Source organism: Piliocolobus tephrosceles, chromosome 5 (genome assembly GCF_002776525.5).
Source record: "Piliocolobus tephrosceles isolate RC106 chromosome 5, ASM277652v3, whole genome shotgun sequence".
In the NCBI taxonomy this organism is placed as follows: domain Eukaryota; kingdom Metazoa; phylum Chordata; class Mammalia; order Primates; family Cercopithecidae; genus Piliocolobus; species Piliocolobus tephrosceles.
In genome coordinates, this window is record NC_045438.1 from 12,007,638 (window position 1) to 12,035,019 (window position 27,382).

General features: G+C 40.2%; 1 protein-coding gene across 1 annotated transcript in view; it reads right to left on the reverse strand.

The window, feature by feature from the left end:
• Nucleotides 1-27,382, reverse strand: part of LOC111547273 (apolipoprotein(a)) — a 109,330-nt gene that overhangs the window by 3,506 nt on the left and 78,442 nt on the right. The window contains exons 20-26 of the mRNA XM_031935526.1: nt 18,066-18,247; nt 16,708-16,867; nt 9,294-9,475; nt 6,423-6,543; nt 4,860-4,934; nt 3,791-3,931; nt 2,369-2,475 (exon numbers count right to left, since the gene is read on the reverse strand). Of these exons, the coding sequence (XP_031791386.1) occupies nt 2,369-2,475; nt 3,791-3,931; nt 4,860-4,934; nt 6,423-6,543; nt 9,294-9,475; nt 16,708-16,867; nt 18,066-18,247 (968 nt within the window). The remainder of the gene's footprint in view (nt 1-2,368; nt 2,476-3,790; nt 3,932-4,859; nt 4,935-6,422; nt 6,544-9,293; nt 9,476-16,707; nt 16,868-18,065; nt 18,248-27,382) is intronic.

Below are 27,382 nucleotides of genomic sequence, written 5' to 3' on the forward strand. Positions count from 1 at the left end.
GTGATGATATTGGTGATGGTGGTGGAATGGTGGTGATGGTGATGGTGGTGGTAGTGGTAGTAATGATGATGTTGGCGATGATGGTGATGGTGGTGATGTTGAGAGTGATGATATTGGCGATGGTGGCGGTCATGGTGATGGTGGTGGTAGTGGTAGTGGTAGTGATGATGGTGGTGGTGATGGTAATGATGGTAGTAGTGGTAGTAATGATGATGATGGTGTTGATGATGGTGATGGGGATGATGGTGGTGGTGTTGGAAGGTGAGGATGAAGATGCATAATCTTCATCCTCATAATCACCTTATATGTAAGTACAGATGAGAAAGCTGAGGCTAAAAGAGATTAAGTAACTGCCCAATGTCACATGGAAGATGGGAGAGCCAGAACTCGCACTCAGATCCTTATGATTTTAGCTTCATGCTTTCATCAGTTGAAGTATTGTAGAGGATCTGTTTGCTTTCTGGCTGCCCAGCAGCCTTTCACCCCACACCCCATAATCCTGGTGAGGGATCTACCTTTAGCTCCCTTCTGGGTATGAATGGGGTCCTGCCTCTACTTCCAGCATGGAACAGCTGATACAGGTCAGAGCCAATCAGTGACGGGCTCAGGGGCAGGACCATGACCCAATTTCAGTCTTTCAGAGTGGGCAGACTATTGTTCATGTAATGGGGAGAGTGGCCTTTCTTATTCTTTCTCAGCAGAGCCAGAGCCATGACAGCATCTGCAGCAATGGGAGTGTCACCTTTGTGCCCCAAATAGTGCCTACCCCATGATCAGGAGTGCCTGGGATCTGGGGCCTCATGTGAGCCTGAAGCTTTTCAGCTCACCAAGAATTTCCCTTGTTTTGCTTAATCCAATTCGAGTTGGATTTTCTGTCACTTGCAAGAAGGAATCATGTTAGATTCAACTCTATTCTGTGTTAGTAGTAGGAGCTGCCATGATGGAGTGCTTAGTATGTGCTCGGCACTTGATGCACTTTCTTATTATTTCCCCCATAACAGTCCTGCAGCCCACATCAGCTGAGGAAACAATCAGTGAGAGCTCATGACTTTTCTACGTCCCCACAGCTGATAGGCGGGAGTCAGGGTTCCAGTTCAGGTTTGTCACGCTGCACCTTCTCTGAACCCCAGCTTCCTCAATGGTAAAATGGAAAAAATAATACCTAACATGCAGAGGTTTCTAGTATTTAAATTTTAAAATATGCAAATGCCAGGAGCAGCCTGGCACACCCATAAGTGTTCCTCAAGCCAAGTTTCCTTTTATTTGGCCTCAGTGCTCCCAGGCTGCAGTGCAGAAAAAGGGAACAAGAAGTCAAGGAGGTGAGGTTTTAAATGTAATAGGAAAGGGACAGAAAAAGGAAACCCAGCTTTGAAATTATCTAGGCCAGTGGTTTTTAACCTTTTCAAAAAACCCAAAAAAAATTTCATTAAATGAAAGCGTATACAAAAGGCTGATGTACAAAGCACCACTTGAAAATGCTGGTTTTACAGATAAGGGATTAGAGCCAAGTGATACAAAGAGGTAACGTGTCTAGTTCAGGTCTATCTGGCTAGTGGCAGAGTCAGAACGCTTTTCCAGGGCCCCAGACTCCCTATGTCCTCACCTGCACCTCTAAGAAAGTGGAACTGAGACATTAAGAGTATTAGTTTTCCTGCTGCCAAGGGGGTAAGGCTGATGGATATAATTATTGTCAGGGTATACTGCAAAGAGAAGGAATTCCTAAAGTGTAGTACAGGTGCTGATACCACATTCTGCACAAGTGTTCCCTCTCTTGCTCTCACCCATCAACCAATACCACATGCCGTCCTAGACTTGGGGCCATGGGGGGCCTGTCTGCCTCTTCCCCAGATGTAGGTCCCCTGCCTAACACCCTCCCACACACGTTAGACATGTGGGTATTTGGGAAGAAGACTAGTTTAATTATAACTTTTGTCGTTATTGTTTTGCACCATGTTTAGAAACCCAGTCTGGCTAATTTCACATGAAAAATAATCTAACACCCTTAACTTGAGGGCTGGGTGAAAACCCCACTTACCTGGGAAGCAATATGAATGCTGAAATTATAATTAAGAGACTCAAAGACATCTACTGGCTTTTTGCTTGTTTTTGGTGTAAGGGAAACATACAATTATTTTTAAAAAGATTCTGAAAACAAAAAAGAGAAAGACTCAAAGAAATGGCCTCTCTCCCCCTGCCCACATCCCTTGAAGACTGATTATGGAGACATAGACAGGTGCCCAGGCAAAGTCAGGAGGGTTGGACAATGTTCATGGATAGGAATTTCACAACGATCTCTAAAATGCTCATTTTGTAACATGCACTGCAGGTCAAAAACAATTTGTTACATGGGCAATGGAATTGATCTCACCTTGGGTTTCTCCCCAGCCAGTGATGTAACATTCAGTCCAGGCGGTGACCACGTAATTTGGAGATGGCAGACAGGCTGGGATTACTTTATCAGTGATGATGGCAGGCCTATAAGGGAAGTATTAGCAGTTATGTTTGACTACCCAGCTGGGAGCTGCAGTATCTACAACTAGGTATCCTTACCTTGAGGCCCCAGAGCCCTCTGAGCTGGTACTCTCTTGCTTCAATGACACAGAGCAACATAGAACATAGCGTTTCACCCTCACATTTGCCTGTGGTTGCCTATGGACTACACAGATACAAGGTTTCATTTGAAAGGCATCAGTTGCATGCAAGAAGCTGAGGGTGGCATTCGCCTTTGAAAGTAGGGATGACAAAGGTGTACTTCTCATGTATATTCTGTGCACAACTGGAATCCCATGCCAAATGTGTCCTTTCATATTAATTGAAAAGGGCATTGATGACTGGGCAGAATGTTTGGCTGAGACATCATCAAGAGGGTAAAAAACTGCAAATGTGTTGTGTGCCCACAGCAAGTTGCTCCATCTGGATCCTTCACTTCCTCCCCAGTGAATGTTACTAAACCATGGTTGTAAAAATCCAGTAAAATGCTAGCCATCAAATGAAAGAGGATTGGAAATAAGCACCTTGCATGAACAAAATGGTATGTTTTCAAAGAACATTTATATATCTTAGAGTTCCAGGAACTCTCAAACATTAGAACTCTGGTTTTTAGACCTGATTCTGCTTTAGTAAGTTCAAGAGGATAAAGGACTGGATATGAGAAATGCCCTGTTCTGACTCTGACCAAGAATCATCATTGCCACCAACTTTGAAGCAAACACACTTTCTGCTTCTGGGCACCAGACATCTGTGGTGCAGAAGTCCTCAGTCTACAGGTTCCCTGGTGGAGCACTCTAGGGGTGTGGGGATGTGGGTGGGAAATCTAAACTCAAAATGTATCAGCCTATCAGAGAACTCCTCCAAAACTCAAAATTTCCAAATTACTTGTTCAAGCCATCAGAGCACCCTACCTCTCTGAGGATCGTGAGGAGCAGAGACCTTGTATTTGCACATTTGCTGGGATGGTGGGGAGGAGACTGGGGAGCAGAAGGGAGATCAGCTACTGTTTAGGCTGAGACAGAAAGACCCTTCTCACCTTCCTAGAGTGTCAAAGCATCCTAGAACATCACCCATCGGTTCACAGACCCAAAGACGTTACACCGGGCTTGTGGTCAGGCCCAGAAGAGCAGGTCTGGCCCCTGCCCTATGCCTTCCCATCCAGGCCACACCATCCTTGTCTGCACCGGCACCCTGCCCTCCAGAGTCGCCAGCACAGCGAGTGCCCTGTGTGCCTTGTCACCTGTCCCAAACCTGCCTCTCCTACAAATAACTGTTTCTTAACTGACAGCACTGTCAGTACCTGCTTAGCTTTAGCAAGGCCATATCTGCTCCGGTGGGCTCCAAGAACAGCCTAGACACTTCTATTTCCTGAACATGAGATTCAAGATTCACTTCTTGGTGTGCACCCAGGATGATCTTGTAGAATGAAGGCCTTGAGAACCTAGAAAAGATGAGGATGTCAAGAGAAAAATACGGTCCAGCCCCTTCAGGTACCCTCTGTGCCATGACCTTGGCACTATCTTCCTGAGACCCTTGGCCACCCAGAATCAGTGACTTATGAGTGGCAAGAAACAAAATTCACAATTTGCCGGAACCTGACAGTTAAGGAATGTTCTCAGTCTGTTTTGGCAGAGACTGTGATATAGTTTGTATATTTGTCCCCACCCAAATCTCATGTTGAATTGTAGTCCCCAGTGATGGATGTATGGCCTGGCGAAAGTGTTTGGATCATGGAGGTGGATCCCTCTTGAATGAGTTGGGCCACATCTTCAGGGTGATCATGGAGCTCTCACTCTTAGTTTTGCAAGATCTGGTCATTTAAAAATGCTTGGCACCCCCACCACATCTCTCTCTGTTTCTTGCTCCTGCTCTGGCCATGTGACATGCCTGCTCCCACTTTGCCTTCCACCATGATTGTAATCTTCTTGAGGCCCACCCAGAAGCAGAGGAGATGACAGCATCCTGCTTCCTGTAAAACCTGCAGAGCCATCAGCCAATTAAACCTCTTTTCTTTGTAAATTTTCCAGACTCAGTATTGCTTTAGAGCAATGCATGAACGGCCTAATACAGACTGATGCCTCTGGTAGTGAACAGCTCTGTCCTGCAGTTTATCCAGGTCCACAAAATTACCTGTACTGTGTCTCCCCTCTGCAGGTTCTCTCTAGAAACACTTCCCTCCTCTCTTGTCCAATTTCCCTGGAAATTCTGCCTCAGGCTTCTGTGCATGCATTCCCTGGTTCCTACTGTTCCTTCCAGAAAAGGAAGGGAGGTGGGGAGGAAAAGAGGGGAAGATGGGAGGGAAAAAAAGAGGGAGGAAGAGGAAAAAGTCTTGAAGATAAGACCTCCTGTCAGTTGTCTCTTAAACATACGTCTCCAAGCAGCGAGCAGCAGTCAGCACCCACTCTGGGGATATTAAGGTGCCTCCACAGAAGTGCTTTCCAAACCTAGAAAGAAAACATGCAAAGACTTTGTTCAAATTTGATGGTTTATTTTACTCCATTGTATAGAAAGCCAAAAAGACAGATTCATTCAGATTTGATCATGTTCATATTCCCAAAGGAAAAGGCTACCAGCCCAATGTCAGGACGGTGGTAACTTTGGTACTCCAGGAGTGGGATTTTTCAGAAGGGCTCATCTATGCCACTTCTTCTGATGCCTGGGGGAGGTACAGACACAGCCTGTCCACAGGAGAGCAAAGCTAAGTGACTCCGCATGAAGCTCTACAGCCGTGGCTTATACCCCACAGCCCAGGACTCCAACAGAAGCGACCTGCCCAAGATCGTCCCCCGAGGTCTCTTTCATTTTTATGACAAGATCTGATAAATACAAGGTCTGATGAATCACTCTTCAAGGAGCCAGATGTGATCCTGAGCAGCAGTGACTCATGAGGGTCTTCTGATCCTACCTGGGAAACTTTACTTTTGGGGGATGTTTCTTGAATCACTTGCTTTCTAGGACTGCGTAGGCAGGTGAGAGCTCAGAATACTGGTGTGAGCCACTCGGAAACAGATTGTAATGAAGAGTACAGATAAAAAGTGCCTGATGGCAGCACGTGGATAAATCCATGAGGACATCGACCAGCACACAGTTTAGGAAAGAATGAATCTGAAATACGTGGAAGGTGAAAGCTCTGTAGAGCAAGGAGTTTCTAACCAATAAAGTAAAGAAAAATCAAATCGACAGCAGAGTGAAATGCAATGTGATCAGGTTTGTCGATGGCATTTCATAAACCTGTGAAAGGAAGTCTCTTTAGGGGAGAACAGCAATTGAGCACAGGCAACCTGGTGTAGAAGTGAGCCAAGGAAGCAAAACCAGCAGGCGGATGGGCCTGTTTCCTGAGACGCCCAAGAAAACTGAACTTATGAAAGGCATGTTCCACTGAAATGATACCCAGAAGGTCCAGGTTCTGTGGGATCGGACTAATCAATCTTAATGGATGGGGATCACGACCTATAATTTGTGAATAGATGAGTAGCCTCGGCATTGAATTCAATGATTCACAAAAGTGTTTAAAAAAATCTGTGCCTGTGATAGACTGTAGATAAGTTTGCTCTTGTCCTCTCTCACTGCAAAGTGTCACATTTCTAAAAACTTCCCTCTCTTTTCATCTGACAGTGAGACAATGGATATCCATAGAAACCCTCAGAGCATCTTCAGTATTTTCCAGCAATATTGGAACTTGATACAAATCACTGTGCCTACAGATTTTGATGGAGCTGCTCAGATCAAGAAAAAGATGACAATTTTGGCCGTTTTCAAAGCAGAGAACCTAGGATAATATAATTTTTTTATTTTTCTATATCTTTTCTTCCTTCAGAAAACATGGAGGCAGGGACTGATGCTTCAGCTGTGTGGGTTTTGTGTAAATGTAGAAGGGTTTTTTGGAGCCTATGTGGAAGGACAGTATAGATGGTTTCTGGGCCTGTTCTTACCTTGTTCTAAGACTGACTTGCCAGGGCCAGGAATGTGCGTAGGCCACACACCCACCTACAATGCTTCCAGGACATTTCTTTGGCTCCACTTGAGGCTTCCCACAATCAAATGAAGAGGATGCTGTGGCACAAGGTGGGAAAGAATTGACCTTTGAGTCCAAGTTAGCAATTGTGTCGTTTAATTCAGGACGAATTCCAAGCACTAGTTTTTCACATCTCAAAGGTGAAATTAAAGAGTAAAATCATAAACACTTTTTAGATTTTTCTTTCTAAGTTTAAAACGTGGTAGTAAACAACACAGGACACTCTCCTTTCAAGGAAATATAAACACTTTCTAATTATTTTGTTGGAGAAGTGATTAAAGAAATTGGTATAGTTCGGCATTAGAATGAGATATTTTCTGAGAAGACCTTGATTGGTACAAATAGCTATTTCTCATTGTTATTCTGACTCAATGTAATATGTTTAGAACATGATGTCATTCTTTTCATCATCTCCATCATCATCTAAACCATGTAAAGTTTACTGAAAGGCACGAAGGATTCTTTTGCGTGTGAGTCTCTGTGTGCACATGTGTGCATGTGTGTACATGATTTTATGTAGCAAGGATAACTGCCCTATGTTGAAATGTTGCCTTCTCTCAGCCAGCTTCAGGACAGTTCCTCTGGGGAGCCTCCCATGACTAACCGACTGCTGGGGGGGTGATTTACACACATGTGCCTCTATTCTTTTCCTCCTCCCTGCCTTCTCTCTGCAGCAAGCCTGCAAGGTCTCTGGAGGTAGGGACAGTGTCCTACCTTTGGTACCACCCACCGATGTGTACAACAGTGCAGGGGCTACAGAGGGTGTTCAAAAATGTTTCTCTGTTGTCTCCAGCCCTTCAAGGTCTTCAAAATTATAAATGTTAATATAGTTAATAATTATTTATATAATTATTAATAACAACTGCAAGAGGAAATTCCTCCCCAACCAACCAGAGATTCTACACTCCAGTGAATCTAGAACCTGATATAACTTTTCATTTGCCATGGGTTGTTTTGAGAATCTATCTATAGAAGTCTTTCGTAAAAAAGAAGCATGGCATGGAATGCAATCATCTTCTCTAGTGCTGAGCTCAATTTCTGCTAGTATGCCTTACACACAGTAGATACGCATCACTGTACTAAAAGAGTAACTACAGAAATGATGATACCCTATTCCTACTATTCAAAATAAAACTGAATGTTTCTATTTATTTTTACTTATTTATTATTTGTACTGAATGTGTTGGTGGAAATGAAATAGTTATTAAACTCTTTCTTGAACCAGAGGCTGTAACTTTCTCAAGCACAAGTCAAACCTGAATATCCCACCAACCACATCCTTCTGCAAGAAACAGTCCTCAGGATTTCCCAGTGTCTGAAGGGAACCCTTCTCACCAGGCTTGGGGTTAACCTCACTTGTCTTACATCAAGGCAAGGTGGGGAATCTCACAGTCCACTGGGAAAAATCTTGTTCCCATTCTTCCTTCTTTCTCCAGTCTCTAAGAACCTGATTCTCATACATCCTCAATGTGGGTGAGGACACCAGAATTGCACCTGGGAAGCTACTGTACTTCCCTTCCATGGGAGTCAAAGGTGCATGAGTCCCAGGCACTACCGCGGATGTCTGAGGCAGGTAAGTCAGACTGGGCTTAAATTCAGGGCAGCCTGTCAATGATAGAGAGCCCGGGAAGTGAGAGTCAGTGGCGTGTACCAGACTGGGCCAGAAGTGAAGAAATGGAACTGACCCCATCAAGGGACTTTGAGGTAGAGGAGCCACCAAGATGCTTCTGCAGAACAGACAAAAGCACCCAATCAAGGAAAAAGTCAACTATCAACTCACACTAAATCCAGAGAACACAGTGCCACATTACAATAATACTGGCCAAGTAGAATCTTTCCTATCATCCTAACCTCTCCTTCCTCCCTCTTGCTCTCCCGAGCAGTTGCCCAAATGTGATGATGGGCAGTGCAGCTCTCATGATCTTCATCACTGCCCTGTGCCACCTCCCTAGGCAATCTCAGGATGCTGGTCGTCAGTGGACTTGGAGGCCAAGCTGCTTTCCCAGCTCAAGGTCCCTTCACATGTCAGACCGACCACAAGCAACCAAATTACACAAAGGAAAAGTCCAGGGTGTTCTGTAACTTGGACAGACAAGTTGATTGGTCCACAGAAAGACAATAGGGGACAAGTATAAGTGGCTTTTTTCCCCCATGGATTTGTTATCCCAATCATCTAAGATCTAATGTCAACTCTGCTTCCCCTGATCCAAGACTCAAAGTCCCAATAAGAGTCTCAGAGCAATGAGGAGGAACCCCAAACATACAGTCGTAGAAAACAAAACAAACAGATGATTACAGACAGCCAGGCAGCCACAAAGACCCAGGACGATACGGAATCAATGCAGTCATGACAAGTTTCTCTAGTTTGACAGATTCAGGGGCCACATTCCTCAGGAGTCACAACGCTGAAGACTGCAACAAACACTGTCTATTTTAAGAAATTACTGGAAATGCTTATTGGCTTGGAAAGAATCACACACTTGACAGCATGTTAAAATAGGAATTTGACTGGGACACTGACATAACCCATTTTAGAACAAGGTGAGTGGTTAAGTTGAGCACCCTGGAGGTTTTGCGCCAGTCCTAAAGTCATTAGTCCCACAAGTGGTGCCAAAAGTCACAGCCCTGGCTTTCCCAGGGATGGCACTGAGGCTTCCTTGGGCATGGCAGAACCTCAACCAACACTCGAGCTCCTACGTAGCTCTAAAGGCTTCTGCATCAGTGTGGTTTTTCATGTCTTTTCATCCCGTTGTCCAAGCACGTAGATGTCTGGACACAGACTTCTTACCTTGTTCGGAAGGAGCCTCTAGGCTTGGAACCGGGATAACAGTTGGAGGCGTGAGCACAGTCCCTTCTGTGTCTGAGCATCGCGTCAGGTTGCAGTACTCCCACCTGACGCTGGGGTCCATGGTAAAACACCAAGGGCCTGTGTCAGCATCTGGATTCCTGCAGTAGTTCATTGTCAAGCCACTGGAAATTCCAAAGTAATACAAGTTATAGGAGGCAGAAGAATATTCAAGGACACCCAGCAGCCTCTATATTTTGTTCTAACAAAGTCTTAACAAGTGACTTTGAAACATTTCCATTAAAGGTAACATACAATTGCCACAACAGAAATGTTCTGAAACTTCCCATTTGTGCATGCCTTTCAAAGATAGATGATAATTTTTATTTTAAAATATCTAAAGTAGTATATGCTTGTATTAGTCCGTTCTCACATTGCTATGAGGAAATGCCTGAGACAGACTGGGTAACTTACAAAGAAAAGTGTTTTAATTGACTCAGTTCCACATTGCTGGGGAGGCCTCTGGAAACTTACAATCATGGCAGAAGGCAAGGAAGAAACAGGCACCTTCTTCACAGGCTGGCAGGACAGAGTAAGTGCAAGTAGGGGAAATGCCAGACACGTACAAAACCATCAGATCTCAGAAGACTTGCTCACTGTCATGAGAACAGCTTGCAAGAAACTGCCCCCATGATCCAATTACCTCCATCTGGTCCTGCCCTTGACATGTGGGGATTATGAGGATTATAGAGATTACAAGTCAAGATGAGATTTTGTGTGGGGACACAGCCAAACCATATCAACACTCCATATAAAAACTGAGATCATACATAAATGTGCAAAACAAAGGAACCAGAATACCCTCCTTCTACCTTCTGCCAAGCACATACCCCTGGAGGAACTGGTACGAATTTTGATGTGTGTCTTATAGATTGTTATGCACATACAAATGCATCTGTATCTGTCTAGCTCTCTTTATCTCTTTCTACAGGACTGTATAGTAACATGTGATTTGGAACTAACATACATTTCTCCAAGGAGGAAATGCCATCCAAGATGACATCATTCCCAGGCCAGCCTCCCTTACTCTCTGTACTCATCATGTAGCTAAAAGGCTCTGCATTTACAATGAAAAAGCACCATGAAAATAGTATTACTGTCAATACATTTTTAGTTGGGTCAAGTGGGTTTAAGTCTACAAAACTTATAAAAGCTGTCCTGGAAAACTAACTCCCAGGCATGATGCTCTTTCTCTAGGATTGGTTCCTGGGCAGGACCTCCTCTCCTGCTCTCTGCCCATCCTCCACTGGCCGCAGCAACTCCAGGACTGAGAGAAGGGGGATGAGACAAAGGAACAGTGGGACCCAAAGCATAAAGCGAGATGGCTGGGTAGACCATGGTATCTGAAAAGGTCCATCGGCTATGGAGGGGTCAGAAAACAATTGAGTAAGAGGCACAGGCTGGGCACAGTGTCTCAGGCCTGTAATCCCAGCACTTTGGGAGGCCAAGGCGGGTGGATCATGAAATCAAGAGAGCAAGACCATCTTGGCCAACATGGTGAAACCCCATCTCTACTAAAAATACAAAAATTAGCTGGGCGCGGTGGCACACATCTGCAGTCCCAGCTACTCGTGAAGCTGAGGCAGGAGAATCACTTGAACTCAGGAGTCAGAGGTTGCAGTGAGCCGAGATTGCACCATTGCACTGCAGCCTGGCAACAGAACGAGACTCCATCTCAAAAAAAAAAAAAGAAAAGAAAGAAAAAAAAAAGCACAGCCAGTGAGGACCCCGGTGTGGGGGCATCTTGGAAAATGTGCTTCCCTTCATTCCTCCCAGGAATGTTGCTCCAACCTCTCAGAATCCTCACATTCATGACATGTGGCTATCTGAGAAAACTTGAAATGCATTATGTACCATGGGAATGCAACACAGTCTCTGTAGAGACTCTACACGTGGTAACCCAGTCTCAAGCCCAGATTCCCCATTCCAGCAAGCTGATTCTCCAAGCAACTGGATGTGTTAGCAAGTGTAGTCTTCTAGGGAGATTTTTTGATCTATTTTCAACTGAGATACGCTTTCCTGTATAGTCAAATGCACAGATCTTAGATGTAGTTTGATGAATTTTGATGAACATGTACACTTGTGTAACTCACATTTCAATCACGATACAGGACATTTACATCACTCCAGAAACAACTTTGTTTTACTGCTCAGTCTCTGCTACTCTCTTCCCATGGCCAGAGGCAAATGATATTGGTTTCTTTCACCAGAAATTAGTTTTACCTTTCTGGAACCTTACGTCAATAGACTCATACATAATGTTCATTTTTCTTATCTGGCATCTTTCCTTAACTTAATATTTTTGAGTTTCATCTATGCTATTTGAGAGTATCAATAATGTGCTCCCTTTTATTGCTGAATAGTATTCCATTGTGTGACTGGATCACAAATTATTCATTTTTCTTATTGATTGACATTGAAGTTATCTATAGTTTGGGGTTATAAAAATAAAGCTGCTATGAATATTCTTGTAGATGTCTTTGTGGACTTATGTTTCCATTTCCATGGGGTAAATATTCAGGAATAGGATTGCAGGTTTGTAGGGTAAATGTGCATTTATTGAACTTTTGGAGAAAGCATCAGACTGATTTCCAAAGTGGTTGTTTCATTTTGCACTTCCACCAGTATAAGAGAGTTGCACATCCTCACTCCACATCAGTGACACCACTGTTTGTGGTGTCTTCTTAATGACACCCATGTCCATTGGGTGTTTGGTGACACTATGATGATTATAATTGTTTATCTCTCACGGCTGAGATATTGGACATTTTTTTCAGGTGCTTATCGGCTATGTGTACATCAGTCTGTCCCCAAGAAATGCCTATTCAATCTGTTGCCCATAAGTTGTTTGTCATCTGTTTAGTGAGTGAGAGAAATGTTCCTATATTCTGGACACAAGCCATTTGTCAGATATATGGACAGAGAGCATTTTTCTTCTCATATGTTACTTGCCTAATTATTTTCATAACAATGACTTTTGGTGAGCATGAGTTGTCATGAAAGCCCACATCATAATTTGTTTTCTTTTATAGTGAGAGTTTACCGACTCCTGCCTCAAAAAAGTTTGCCTTCTACAAGGTTGTGAAGATTTTATGTTTTCTCATGGAACTTTCATATTTCAGGTTTAGTTTCAGCTCTGACACTTAGGTGGAAGAGATATCTCAAAATAATTTGAGATGAAAGGCAAAAGTCAAGTTCTGCTTTTGTTTTCTGTCATGGATATCCAAATGGTTCAGAATGATTTTATAAAATATTTTTGTCTCCATTGAATTGCTTTGCCATCTATATGGAAAATCAATTTACCATATATGTATGTGGGTCTGGTGCTGGACCATCTCTTTTTAGGTTTGCATACTCTTTTGGACAGTAATACATACCCTGTTTTGCTTTTGTTTTTGTTTTTGTTTGAGACAGTGTCTCATTCCATCATCCAGGCTGGAATGCAGGGGCATGACCAAGGCTCACTCATGCCTAGACCTCCCGGGTCAAGCCATCCTCTCCCATCAGCGTCCTACGTAGCTGAAATTACAGGTGCAAGTCATCACATCCATCTAATTGTTTATTTTTTGTGGAGAGAGGGTCTCTCTCTGTTCCTGAGGCTGGTCTTGAACATCTGGGCTCAAGCCATCCTCCCACCTCAGCCTCCCAAAATGTTGGGGTTACAGGCATGAGTCAAGGGGCTTGGCTAATACCATATGTCTTAATTCTTGTACTTTTATATGTCTTTATATTAAGGTATGTGAGTCCTCCATTTTTTTTTTTTTTTTTTCAAAAAAGGACTGCTGCAATAGTGCTTGGGTGTGGGTTTCATCCAAAGATCAATTTCGCGAGAAGTGATATGGAGTTTTTTAATCTATAAGCATAGTGTATCTTTATTTAGATCTTTTAATTCTTTCCTCAACAATGTTTTCTAGTGCAAGGTGTATAGTCCTTGAGCATAGTGTGTAAAATGTATCACTAAATATTTTTTGATTTTGATACTATTATCAGTGATATTGCTTTAAGACTTTTATTTGCCAAATGATCATAGAAAGTATACAGAAAAACTGTTTTTGTACATTGAGCATGTATATACTTTTGTTTCTTCAATTTCACCACATTCACTTATTAGTCTTTACAGTGCCTGCATCCATTCATCACCACTCCAGCTTATTTATGATTCAGGTTTTCATGGTATATATCCTTTTTCATATTTCGGTGTTTAAAGCAGATCTTTACACTTAAAGAGTATTTATTCTGAAAAGAACATACTTAGACTGTGGTTTTTATTCAACTTACAGTCTCTGCCTTTTATTTGTAGTGCTTAGTCCTTTTACATTTAATATGCTCAAAAGGTGGTTCAGTTTATGTCTACCATAATGCTATGTATTTTCTGTTTACATCATATCTTTTATATTCTTCATTCCTCTTTTCCTTCCTTCTTTTGGATAAAAGGACTATTCCTCTTATTATCTATTCCTCTTAGTTTAAATTTTTGTGGTTGCCCTAGGATTTATAATATCCTACCTTAAACTATCACATTCAACCATGTATTAATATTATATAACTTCATGGATAATGCAAAAAACTCATTAACAGTATACTTCAATTTATCCTCTGCATTATTTTTGCTACTGTTTTTTATGAATTTTACTACTACATATATTGAAACAACAATATACCCCTATTATTTTAATTAACATCACAAACTGTCCTTTAAATTTAAAAATTACATAAATAAAAGTATTTCATATTGACATTGACATTTGCCATTTCCAGGGCTCTTCGTGACTTAGTATGGATTAAAGTTTTCATCTGGTATTATTTTTCTTCTACCTAAATAGCTTTCCTTAACATCTTTTAATACAGAAGCCTGCTGTGGAAACATTCTTTTGTTTTTTTGCTTGTTTCCTCTGGAGGTGGCAGAATATATATTTACATCACGTTTATTTTAAAGTGTTTTTTTTTTATTTTTGTTTGTTTGTTTGTTTTTGGCTGGACATGTCGTCCTAGGTTGATCTGCTTTTATTTCTTTTTATCACTTTAAAGATGTTATCCCATTGTTTCTGAGGAGAAGGCATCAGTCATTTGCATTACTGTTCTTGTTTTCCTCCAGTTTATAAGATTATCCTTGTTATCTTTGATGTTGGACGATTTTTCTATGATGTACCCAAGGAAATCATAGAGTTTTGCTTTTAAAAATACTATTTCTGATTCATTGAGCTTCTTGACTGTGAGTTTATCATTTTCTTCATATGTGTAAAGTCTTCAGCCATCATTGCTTTGAGTATTTTTTTCTTCTGTCCCAATATCTCTTTCCTGTCCTTCTGTGACTTGCTTTACCCATATATTAAATCTTTTGATATTTTCACTGATATCCTTGAGGTTCTGTTTATTTTTTTCAGCCTCTCTCTCTCTCTCTGTGTGTGTGTTTGTGTGTGTGCATGTGTGTGTGTCTTACAGATTGTATGGCTTTCATTGAGTTATCTTCTAGTTCACTTTTTCTTCTGTGGTGTATGAACCGATGGTAAGGCCATCCAATGAGTATTTTATTAAGTTACACTTTTTTGTAGTTCTTTAATTTCCATTTGGTTGTTTTATATGTTTGCCTTTTCTTGATATTCTGCATTTGTTTCTCTCATGTTCATGTTTTCTTCAAATCTTTGAACACAATTATCATATATACACAGTTTTAATTTCTTTGTCAATTCCATCATTTCTACTATTTCTTGGTCTATTCATATTGCCTAGTTTTTCTCCTAGTTATGGATCACACTAATTGCTTTTTTCTGCCTCATAAATTTTTAAATGTATGCCACTCATTGTGAATGCCACATTACAGAGCACCGCATCAAGTTATTTACCTCCAGTGATGGTTGAGATTTCTTCTGTCAGGCAGTTAATTTACTTGGAGATCATTTGGGTCCTTTTAGACTTGGTTTTTAAGCTTTACTAGGGTGTTTCTGGAGTAGCCTTTATTCTAAGAAGGCATAAATCCTACTCCTAAAGTATGACTTTTCTGGGTCTCTACTGAGTGCCTGAGATGTTCAATGAGGTATCTCTCCTTGAGCTGATCAGAACTCCAATACCCCCCAGTGCTACATGAGCTCTGGCATCTCCATTGAGCTCACTGTTTCCCTGAATTTGTCCTTTCCCCCATAGTGGTTCTCTGTCCTACTTTGTAGAATTTCTCCCTGTGCACATGCAGTTTATATTAGACTTGAGGAGACTTCTATGCATATTCCTTCAGTTCCTTTTCACCACAAATTCTTTCTCATTATTACCTAGCCTAGAAAATCTACATTTTCTTAGCTATCCCAAACTCCAGTCTCTTTCCTCAGTTCAGCAAAACTGCTATGGTTGGCTTTGGCTCCAACTCCTTGCCCTTCAGTCCAGGAAGGTTCTCCAGGAAGAAAGTCAGAATAGTTATGGAGTTGTGCTCATTCATTTCCTTTTCTAAATTATCTCAGTCCTATACCATCTCTTGTCCAACATGTGGAAAGTTTTTTTTATATCTTTTATACTCATTTATGTCAGAAAGTCAGTTTTTGTCAGAACTAGTTTTTTGTCCATGTATCTGCCCATTTTAATCTCCATATCTGTTTATTTCCTGACTCTCATCTACATTCTTGCTTTTGCTCTTCCTGTCCTGGCAACCCATATCCCTTCAGAAAACTGGAGCTTAGAACTCAGTGTGTTCACACAGGTTTATATATGTTATATTATATTAATATGTGTGTGTGTGTGTCCTGCAAATTGTATGGCTATACAGCCTGCAGCTGTGCAGGCTATAGGGTATTTGGTCATCAGTCAGGGACAGACATGAAAACTTTGCACATTTCCCTAGACCATATATATATATAAATACTAGTCTGTATGAACATATACATGAATACTAACCTATATGAATATATATATAAATACTAGTCAAATGAACACACCTGGTTCTATATATATTTATATACATATGAATTATTTACTTGTGACCCATGACAAAAATGGTGAACACAACCTTCATTTCAGGGAAGGGAAGTTAGAATGATAGAATTGCATGCATGAAAGACTGCACTGATCTTTTATGAACACTGTAGAATGACATTCTAACTATTTGATCATTTGATCTCCTGAGCTTTACATTAGCAAGACCTCATCAACTCCATATAGCTTTCTGCTTCCATCAGACTATAAGAAAAGAGAGCAAGCCTAAAATATCTCTTCTCTCAGACTCTTTGATCAAAAGCAAGGTTGTTTGGACATTTTGCCACACCTTCTGGGCCTAAGGGAAATTTGGTCCTAACAAGTTAGCTTGAAGCATGGCTCTTCTAAGAGAAACTTAAGTTGGCTGTTGCTCCTCTTATAACTAACATCAAAGACATACTCATTTGGGTGGTTTTCCGGGGTCCTCTTATGCTGGTGTGGTGTCATGGATGACCAAGATTGACATGTCCTTCCAGTGACAGTGGTGGAGAATGTGCCTCGATAACTCTGTCCATTACCATGGTAGCACTGCTGGACCACAGGGGTTTGCTCAGTTGGTGCTGAAAATAGATAGAATCAGGCTGAGTAATTATTAGTATGCAGAAACATGTGAAGTAATTTATGACACAAACAGGACAGTAGTTTCGGAATTATGACTGTTCTCTTTAGTATACACACAAGCAGAAGGACATGCTGAAGCAAAAACAATAGATTAATAGCATTCTAATATTTTAGTAAGTTCTTAGAAATGTTATATTCAAAACCTGGTAGGAAAAGGACATATCAGTGTGCTTACAATTGGAACTAAGACTCATGCAAGCTCTTTTGTATGACTCTCTACTGGTTGTTCATGAGAACGAAGCAGGAAACCAGATGGTGATGGATTAGACCGTGCAGTCTGTAGGGTGATTGACTGTCAGTGGGGGATAGACACGAAAACCCGGCACATTTCCCTAGACCATTGCTCCTGAAAAGCCAAAGCCTTAAGCTTCTGGTGGATGGGGCAGGTCATGGTCCTGCATCTAGTACTTGCCGGCAAAGACCTATTGTTTCTTAGAGAAGGATGGAGACTAAAATCTTATTCCCTTACAGTAGAGACAGGGAATCCTCTTGTCCTAGCATGCTGCATTGCAATAAAGCAGAAGTATATTACCCTTCCTCTCAACACACACCAAAGATTCATGTTCCATGAGAAGAAGGTGCAAGAACACCAAGAAATCACTGCCTTCCAAGCACAGGTGGGCAGAGCCTACCTAAGACGAGGTAAGCCAGAGAAATGGTGCATTCTGTGGTACGTACTGCCCAACAGCCCCAGGATTAGATGGAATAAATGTCATCATATTAGGTTTCTCCAGGATGACAAACTCAGCGGCCACATACCTCAGCAACTGCAATGCTGAAGATCGCAATGAACACTGCTCACTTTAAGAAATGCCTGGAAACACTCACTAGTGTGAAATTGGCACAAATTTGGCCTGATGTTAGAACTGGAATTTTGTCTGGAACACTGAGATAACCCCTTTCATAACAAAGTGAGTGGTAAGTCAAGTGCCCTGGTGGGTTTGCACTGTTCCTGAAGACACCACCCACACACCTTGCACCAGAAATTTCTCCACCAGAGACGGTGCTGAGGCTTCTTTCCACGTGCCATCCCCTCAAGTTTCTGTGTAGCATGGAAGGCTTCTGCATCAGTCAGATTTTCCATCTCTTTTCATCCCAATGTTCAAATGTGTAGATGTCTGGCCAAAGACTTCTTACCTGCTTCAGAATGAGCTTCCATGCTTGGAACCGGAACAACAGTGGGAGTCTCTAGGACATCTGATTCTGTTTCTGAGCATTGTGTCAGGTTGCAGTACTCCCACCTCACACATGGATCAGTTGTGTAACACCAGGGTTGTTTCCCAGAATCTGGATTCCTACAGTAGTTCCTGGTCAGGCCACTGCAAATTCCAAAACAACACAGGTCACAAGAGGCGGGAAAAAATTCAGGGGCACCCAGCACTGTCTAAACTTTGTTATAACAAAGTGTTAAAAAAGTGACATTGTAATATTCCCATTTTAGGTACAATAATATTCTCAAAAGCAAAAACGGTCCTCAAGTTCTAAAGAACCATGTAAATTTCCAAGATAGATTATAATTTGTATTTTAAAATATCAAAGTTTGTCTATGATCCATATAAAAACTGAGATCATACATAAACACATACAAGAAAAATTCGGAATATCTTCCTCCTTCCAACTGCATTCCTTCAGAATAAATGACATAGATTTTGAAGAGTGCATTTTAGATTTTTTTTTTTTTTTTTTTTTTTTTTTTTTGAGATGGAGTCTCGCTCTGCAGCTCAGGTTGGAGTACAGTGGCGCAATCTCGGCTCACTGCAAGCTCTGCCTCCTGGGTTCATGCCATTATCCTGCCTCAACCTCCCAAGTAGCTGGGACTACAGGCTCCCGCCACCACGCCCGGCTAATTTTTTGTATTTTTAGTAGAGACAGGGTTTCACCATGTTAGCCAGGATGGTCTCGATCTCCTGACCTTGTGATCTGCCCGTCTCGGACTCCCAAAGTGCTGGGATTACAGGCATGAGCCACTGCGCCTGGCCTCAGATTTTTTTAATGCGCATAAAAATGTATTGATATCTGTCTCGTTCTCTGTACCTTTCTCTAGGACTCTGCAGTAACATGTAAATTGGAACTAATATACATTACTTCATGGAAGAAATGACATCCAACATGATACCATTCCCAGGTCAGCCCCTTTATGTACTCACAGTGTAGCTAAAAGGTGCTGCTTTTACAGTGAAAAGCAATTATGAAAATAGTATTACTGTAAATAACAAACCAGGTAGATCAAGTGCGTTTGGGTTTACAAGACTTATAAAACCTGCCCTAAAAAACTAGCTCCCAGAGAGGATGCCATTTCTCTAGGATGGATTCCTGAGCAGGACCTCCTCTCCTGCTCTCAGTTCATCCTCTGCTGGCCGCAGCCACTCCAGAACTGAGGGAATGGAGGATGAGAGGAAAGAACAGGGGGACCCAAGGCATAAAGGTCGTCGGCTGGGTAGACTATGGCATCTGAAGAGGTCGAGTGGCTACAGAGGAGTCAGAAAACAATGGAGTAAGAAGCACAGAAGGCAAGGACCCTGGGGTGGAGGGATCTTAGAGAATGTACTCCCACTCATGCCTCCTAGGAACATTGACCCAACTTGTCAGAATCCTCAGATTAATAACCTGCAGCTCTCTGAGAAAACTTGAAACGTATTATGTACCATGGGCAAGTTTAGAGACTCTATGCATGTGACCTAGTCTCAAGCCTAGACTCCCATTTCAGGAAGCTGGTTCTCCAAGCAACTGTATGTGCTAAAAGGCTGAAGGTTTAAAAGAAATTTCTGCTCTTTTTACAATTGAGGTATACTTTCCCATAGAGTGAGATGCACACATCTGTAATGTTTGTTTGATGAGTTTGGATCAACACTTATACCTGTGGAACCCAAACTCCCATCACCACACAGAACATTTCTGTGACCCCAGAAACTCTCTCGAGTCCCTACCCAATTAATCTCCGCTACCCCCTTGCCACTGGTTTCTTTCACCAGAAATTAGTTTTTCCTCTTTTGGAGCCTCATGTAAATGAACTCATACAGAATATATATGGCTTCTTTCCTGAGTATATTTTTGAGCTCCATCCATGCTACTTGAGAGAATCAATGCTGAATAGTATTCATGTGTACCAGTAGATTGCAAAGTATTTTTTTATTTTGTTATTGATGAACATTGAAGTTATTTTTACAGTTTGGATTATAATAAGTAAGGCTGCTATAAATATTCATATAGAACTCTTTGTGGACTTTTTTCATTTCCTTGGGGTAAATATTCAGGAATAGAATTGCAGGTTTGTAAGATAGATGCATATTGATGGAACTTTATAAGAAACCATCTGACTGATTTTTTAATTTGTTGTATCATTTTGATCTTCCACCAGCGTATGATAAGAGTTTTATAATCTAGCTCCACATCGGTGACACCACTTATTGTTGTGTCTTCTTAAGGATATCCATATCCATTGGGTGTTTGGTGATGTCTAATGATGGTTGTAATTCTTGATTTTTGATGGCTGCGATGTTGAGCACTTCTTCAGGTAATGGACACATTGGCTATGTGTCCATTTTTCCCTGTGAAATGCCTACACAGTCTGTAGCCCATTTTGATCAGGTTGTTTGTCCTCTGATTAGTGAGTGGGAGAAATGTTTCTATACTATGGATACAAGCCGTTTGTCAGATATACCGATTGAGAGGATTTTCTTCCAGTGTGTTACTTGCCTACTTACTTTCTTAACAGTGATATTGGGTGAACATAAGATTTCATTTTATGAAAGCCCAAATTATAACTGGTTTTCCTTTATAGATAGGGTTTTCTGGGTCCAGCCTCAATAATTTTGCCTTCCCCTAAGTTGTGAAGGTTAGTTTTTTTGTAGAAGGTTTTTTTTTTTTTTTTTTTTTTAATTTACGCTGCAGTATTGCTCTTACATGTAGGTCTAAGAACTATTTGAAATTAATTTGAACCAGAAAGCAGAAGTCAAGGCCAGGTTTTGTTTTATTTTCTGTGTGGATAGCTACAGATAGCTAAAACAATAGTTTTGGAAATAATTTATTTCTCCATTGAATTTCTTTGGCAGGTATATTGAAAATCAATTGAGCATGTACATGTGGGTCTGCTTCTAAATCATCTTTTTAATATTTGTATGCTTTTTTGCTAATATTATGTGTCTTTTTTCTATTTTGAGAGAGAGAGAGAAAGAGGATCTTGCTCTGTCAACCAGACTGGAGATCAGTAGCATGATCTCGGCTCACTTCAGCATCAACCTCCTGGGCTCAAGTGATCCTCCCACCTCAGCCTCCCTAATAGCTGAGACTACAGGTTCATGGTGCCATACTTACTAGTTCTTTTTAAATTATTTTTTGTAGACACAGGCTCTTGCTATATTGCCCAGGCTGGTCTAGAACTCCTGGACTCAAGTGCTCCTCCTGCTTCAGACTCCTAGAGTGATGGAATTACAGGCATGACACATGGCATCTGGCCAATATCACGTGTCTGGATTATTGTCCCTTTAGAAATCTTTTAATTATGTTATAAAAGTTTTCCAACTTTTTTTCTTCTTTTTAAAGATTGTCTTTGTGGTTCTAACATATAAATGTTGTCACTTTAAAAATACATATATATATTAGTGATGGAATTCTGATTAGATGTGGGTCGAATTCAAAGATCAATTTAACGAGAAGTGATACTGAGTCTTTTAATCTAAAAGCATGGTATATATATGTACACACACATGCGCGCATACACACACACACACACATATATATATATATATATATATATATATATATTTTTTTTTTTTTGAGGCGGAGTTTTGCTCTTGTTGCCCAGGCTGCAGTTGCTCAATGGTATGATCTCAGCTCACTATAACCTCTGCCTCCTGGGTTCAGGTGATTCTTCTGCCTCAGCCTCCCCAGTAGCTAGGATTACAAGCATGTGCCACCACACCCAGCTAATTTTTGCATTTTTAGTAGAGACAGGGTTTCACCATGTTGGTCAGGCTGGTCTCGAACTCCTGACCTCAGGTGATCCATTCACCCCAGCCTTCCAAAGTGCTGAGATTACAGGCATGAGCCACCAGGCCCAGCCACATGATATATCTTTATTTAGATCTTTTATTTGTTTTCCTCAACATTGTTTTGTAGTATGCAGGGTATCATTCTTGGGTATGTTGTATTATATTTATTGATAATTTTTTTTGGTTTTAATACTAGTTTATGGTTTTAATACCAGTTCCCATTAGGTATTATTTTTCTTCTACCCACATAGCATTCTTTAACATCTTTTATTATAGAAGCCTTATGCTGAAAGAGTCTTCTTTTGCAGGGTCTTTTTCTTTTGTGGGGAGATAACAGGTGCTTATATAGCATGCATTTTTAAGGACTTTTTTTTTTTTTTTTTGGCAAACCTAGCATACTAGGTTGATTGTGGTTTTTTCTTTTTTATTATTTTATTTTTTTCCGTAAGTTATTGGGTTACAGGTGGTATTTGGTTACACAAGTAAGTTCTTTTTTATTTTTATTTTTTTGAGATGGAGTCTCGCTCTGTCACCCAGGCTGGAGTGCAGAGCGCGATCTCGGCTTACTGCAAGATGAGTAAGTTCTTTAGTGGAGATTTGCGAGATCCTGGTGCACCCATCACCTGAGCAGTACACACTGCACCATATTTGTTGTCTTTTATCCTTTGCACCCCTCCTACTTTTCCCCCAAGTCCTCAAAGTCCATTGAATCATCCTTATGCCTTTGCATCCTCATAGCTTAGCTCCCACATATTAGTGAGAGATGTTTCGTTTTCTATTCCTGACTTAGTTCACTTAGCTCACTTAGAATAATAGTCTCCAATCTCATCCAGGTAATTGCAAATGCTGTTAATTCATTCCTTTTTATGGATGAGTAGTATTCCATCATATATATATGATGTAGTATTCATATATATATGATGTAGTAGTATTCCACCATACATATATCATATATATGATATGAGATATATAATATATATATATCAGAGTTTCTTTATTCACTCGTTGATTGATGGACATTTGGGTTGATTCCATGATTTTGCAATTGTGAATTGTGCTGCTATATACATGCATATGCAAGTATCTTTTTCAAGTAATGACTTATTTTCCTCTGGGTGGATACCTAGTAGTGAGATTGCTGAATCAAATGGTAGTCTTACTTTTAGTTCTTTAAGGAATCTTCACACTGTTTTTCATAGCGGCTGTGCTAGTTATATTCCCAACAGCAGTGTAGAAGTGTTCCCTGTTTGATGCATCCATGCCAACACCTACTGTTTTTTGATTTTTTTGATTATGACCATTCATGCAGGAGTAAGGTGGTATCACATTGTGGTTTTGATTTGCATTTCCCTGATATTAGTGATGTTGAGCAGTTTTTCATGTGTTTGTTGGCCTTTGGTATATCTTCTTTTAAGAATTGTCTATTCATATCCTTAGCTCACTTTTTGATGGAATTGTTCGTTTTTTTCTTACTTATTTGTTTGAGTTCGTTGTAGATTCTGGATATTAGTCCTTTGTCAGATGTATAGATTGTAAAGATTTTCTACCACTCTGTGGGTTGTCTGTTTGCTGACTGTTCCTTTTGCTGTGCAAAAGCTCTTTAGTTTAATTAGGTCCCAACTATTTATCTTTGCTTTTATTGGACTTGCTATTGGGTTTTTGGTCATGAAATTCTTGCCTAAGCCAATGTCTAGAGGGATTTTTCCAATGATAGCTTCTAGAATTTTTATAGTTTCAGATCTCTGGTTTAAGTCCTTAATCCATCTTGAGTTGATTTTTTGTATACAATGAGAGATGAGGGTCCAGTTTCATTCTCTTACATGTGACTAGCCAATTATCCCAGCACCATTTGTTGAAAAGGGTGTGTTTTCTCCACTTTAGATTTTTGTTTGCTTTATTGAAGATGAGTTGGCTGTAAGTATTTGGGTTTACTTCTGGGTTCTCTATTCTGTTCCATTGGTCTATCTGCCTATTTTTATACCAGTACCACACTGTGTTGGTGACCATGGCTTTGTAGTATAGTTTGAAATCATGTAGTGTGATGCTTCCAGATTTGTTCTTTCTGCTTAGTCTGGCTTTGGCTATGTGGGCTCTTTGTTGATTCTATATGAATTTTAGAATTGTGTTTTTCTAACTCTGTGAAGAATGATGGTGGTATTTTTTATCAAGATTGCATTGAACTTGTAGATTGCTTTTGGCATTATACTCATTTTCACAATACTGATTCTACCCATCCATGAGCATGTGATGTGTCTCCATCTGTTTGTGTTGTCTGTGATTTCTTTCAGCAGTGTTTTGTAGTTTTCCTTATAGAGGTCTTTCGAGTCCTTTGTTAGGTATATTCCTAAGTATTTTATTTTTATTGCAACTATTTTAAAAGAGGTTGAGTTCTTGATTTGATTTTCCACTTGATCTCTGTTGGCATATAGAAGAGCTACTGATTTGTGTATGTTAATCTTGTATCTGGAAACTTTGCTGCATTCTTTTATCAGTTCTAGGAGCTTTCTGGAGGAGTCCTTAAGGTTTTCAAGGTAAACTATAATATCATCAGCAAACATGGACAGTTTGGCTTCTTCTTTACCAATTTGGATGCCCTTTATTTCTTGCTCTTGTCTGATTGCTTTGGCTAGGACTTCCAGTACTATGTTCAAGAGGAGTGATGAGAGTGGGCATCCTTGTCTTGTTCTCATTCTCAGAGGGAATGCTTTCAACTTTTCCCCATTCAGCATTATGTTGGCTGTGGGTTTGTCATAGATAGTTTTTATTACATTAAGGAATGTCAATTGAATGCCAATTCTGCAGAAGGTTTTAATCATAAAGGGATGTTGGATTTTGTCAAATGATTTTTCTGCACCTTTTGAGATGGTCATGTGATGTTTGTTTTTAATTCTGTTTATGTGGCATATCACATTTATTGACTTGCATATGTGAAACCATCCCTTTATCACTGGTATGAAATCCACTTGATCATGGTGGATTATCTTTTTAATATGTTGTTGGATTCTGTTAGCTAGCATTTTGTTGAAGATTTTAACATCTATGTTCATCAAGGATATCGGTCTGTAGTTTTCTTTTTTAGTTGTGTCCTTTTCTGGTTTTGGTATTAGAGTGATGCTGCCTTCATAGAATGAATTAGGGAAGGTTCCTTCTTTCTCTGTCTTGTGGAATAGTGTCAAAAGGATTGGTACCAATTCTTCTTTGAATGTCTGGTAGAAATCTGCTGTGAATCCATCTGGTCCTGGACATTTTTTGTTGGTAATTTTTAAATTACTGTTTCAATCTTACTGCATGTTATTGGTCTGTTCAGGGTATCTACTTCTCCCTGATTTAAGCTAGGACAGTTGTATTTTTTCAGGAATTTGTCTATCTCTTCTAGGTTTTCTAGTTTATTTCTGTGTGAAGGTGTTCACAGTAGCCTCGAATGATCTTATGTATTTCAGTGGTGTCATTGGAATATCTCCTGTTTTGTTTCTCAGTGAAGTCATTTGGATTTTCTATCTTCTTTACTTGGTTAATCTTGCTAATGGTCTATCAGTTTTATTTATATTTTCAAAGAACCAGCTTTTGTTTGATTTATCTGTTGTATTTTTTTTTTTTCAATTTTACTTAGTTCTACTCTGAAATCTTGATTATTTCCTTTCTTGTTTTGGGGTTGGTGTGTTCTTATTTCTTTAGTTCCTTGAGGTGTGTAGCCTTAGATTGTCTGTTTGTCCTCTTTCAGACTGTTTGATGTAGGCATTTAGGGCTGTGAATTGTCCTCTTAGCACCACCTTAGCTGTATCCCAGAAGTTTTGATATTGTGTCACTATTGTCATTCTGTTCAAATAATTTTTTAATTTCTATCTTAATTTTGTTTTTGATCTAATGCTCATTCAGGAGCAGGTTATTTAATTTTCATGTATTTACATGGTTTTGAAAATTCCTTTTGGAGTTGATTTCAAGGCTTATTCCCCTGTGGTCTGAGAGAGTGCTTGATATAATTTCAATTTTCTTAAATTTATTGAGGTTCATTTTATGACCTATCATATGGTCTATCTTGGAGAAAGTACCATGTGTTGTTGAATAGAATGTGTATTCTATGGTTATTGGATGAAATGTTTTGTATATATCTGTTAAGTCCATTAGTTCTAAGGTATACTTTAAATCCATTGTTTCTTTGTTGACATTCTGTCTTGACTACCTGTTTAGTGCTGTCAGTGGAGTATTGAAGTTCCTCACTATTATTGTGTTGCTATCTCATTTTTTAGGTCTCTAGTAGTAATTATTTTACACATTTGGGAGCTCCAGTGTTGGGTGCATATACGTTTAGGATTGTGATATTTTCCTGTTGGGCAAAGCTTTTTATCATTATATAATGACCCTATTTGTCCCTTTTAACCACTGTTGCTTTAAAGTTTGTTTTGTCTGATACAACAATAGCTACTCCTGCTAGCTTTTGGTGTCCATTTGCATGAAATGCCTTTTTCCACCCATTTACTTTAAGTTTATGTGAGTCCTTATGTCTTAGATGAGTCTCCTGAAGGCAGCAGATGTTTGGTGAGTTCTTACTCATTCTGCAGTTCTGTATCATCTTCTTATTATTATACTTTAAGTTCTGGGATACATGTGCAGAACGTGTGGGTTTTTTACATAGGTATACACGTGTGATGGTGGTTTGCTGCACCCATCAACCCGTCATCTTCATTAGGTATTTCTCCTAATCCAATCCCTCCCCTAGCCTCAACTTCCCAACAGGCCTCTGTGTGTAATTTTCCCCTCCCTGTGTCCATGTGTTCTCATTGTTCAACTCACACTTATGAGTGAGAACATATGGTGTTTGGTTTTCTGTTCCTGTGTTAGTTTGCTGAGAATGATGGTATACAGCTTCATCCATGTCTCTGTAAAGGACATGAACTCATCCTTTTTCATGACTGCATAGTATTCCATGGTGTATATGTGCCACATTTTCTTTATCTAGTCTATCATTGATGGGCATTTTAGTTGGTTCCAAGTTTTTGCTATTGTGAATAGTGCTACAATAAACATATGTGTGTGTGCGTCTTTATTGTAGAAGGATTTATAATCCTTTGGGTATACACCCAGTAATGGGATGGCTAGGTCAAATGGTATTGTTCTAGATCCTTGAGGAATCACCACACTGTCTTCCACAATGGTTGAACTAATTTACACTCCCACCAACAGTATAAAAGTGTTCCTATTTCTCCATATTCTCTTCAGCATCTGTTGTTTCCTGACTTTTTAATGATCGCAATTCTAACTGGCATGAGATGGTATCTCATTGTGATTTAGATTTGTATTTCTCTAATGACCAGAGATGATGAGCTTTTTTTCATGTTTTTTGGCCACATAAAGGTCTTCTTGCTAGAAGTGTCTGTTCATATCCTTTGCCCACTTTTTGATGGGTTTTTTTTTTCTTGTACATTTGTTTAAGTTGCTTGTACATTCTAAACATTAGGCCTTTGT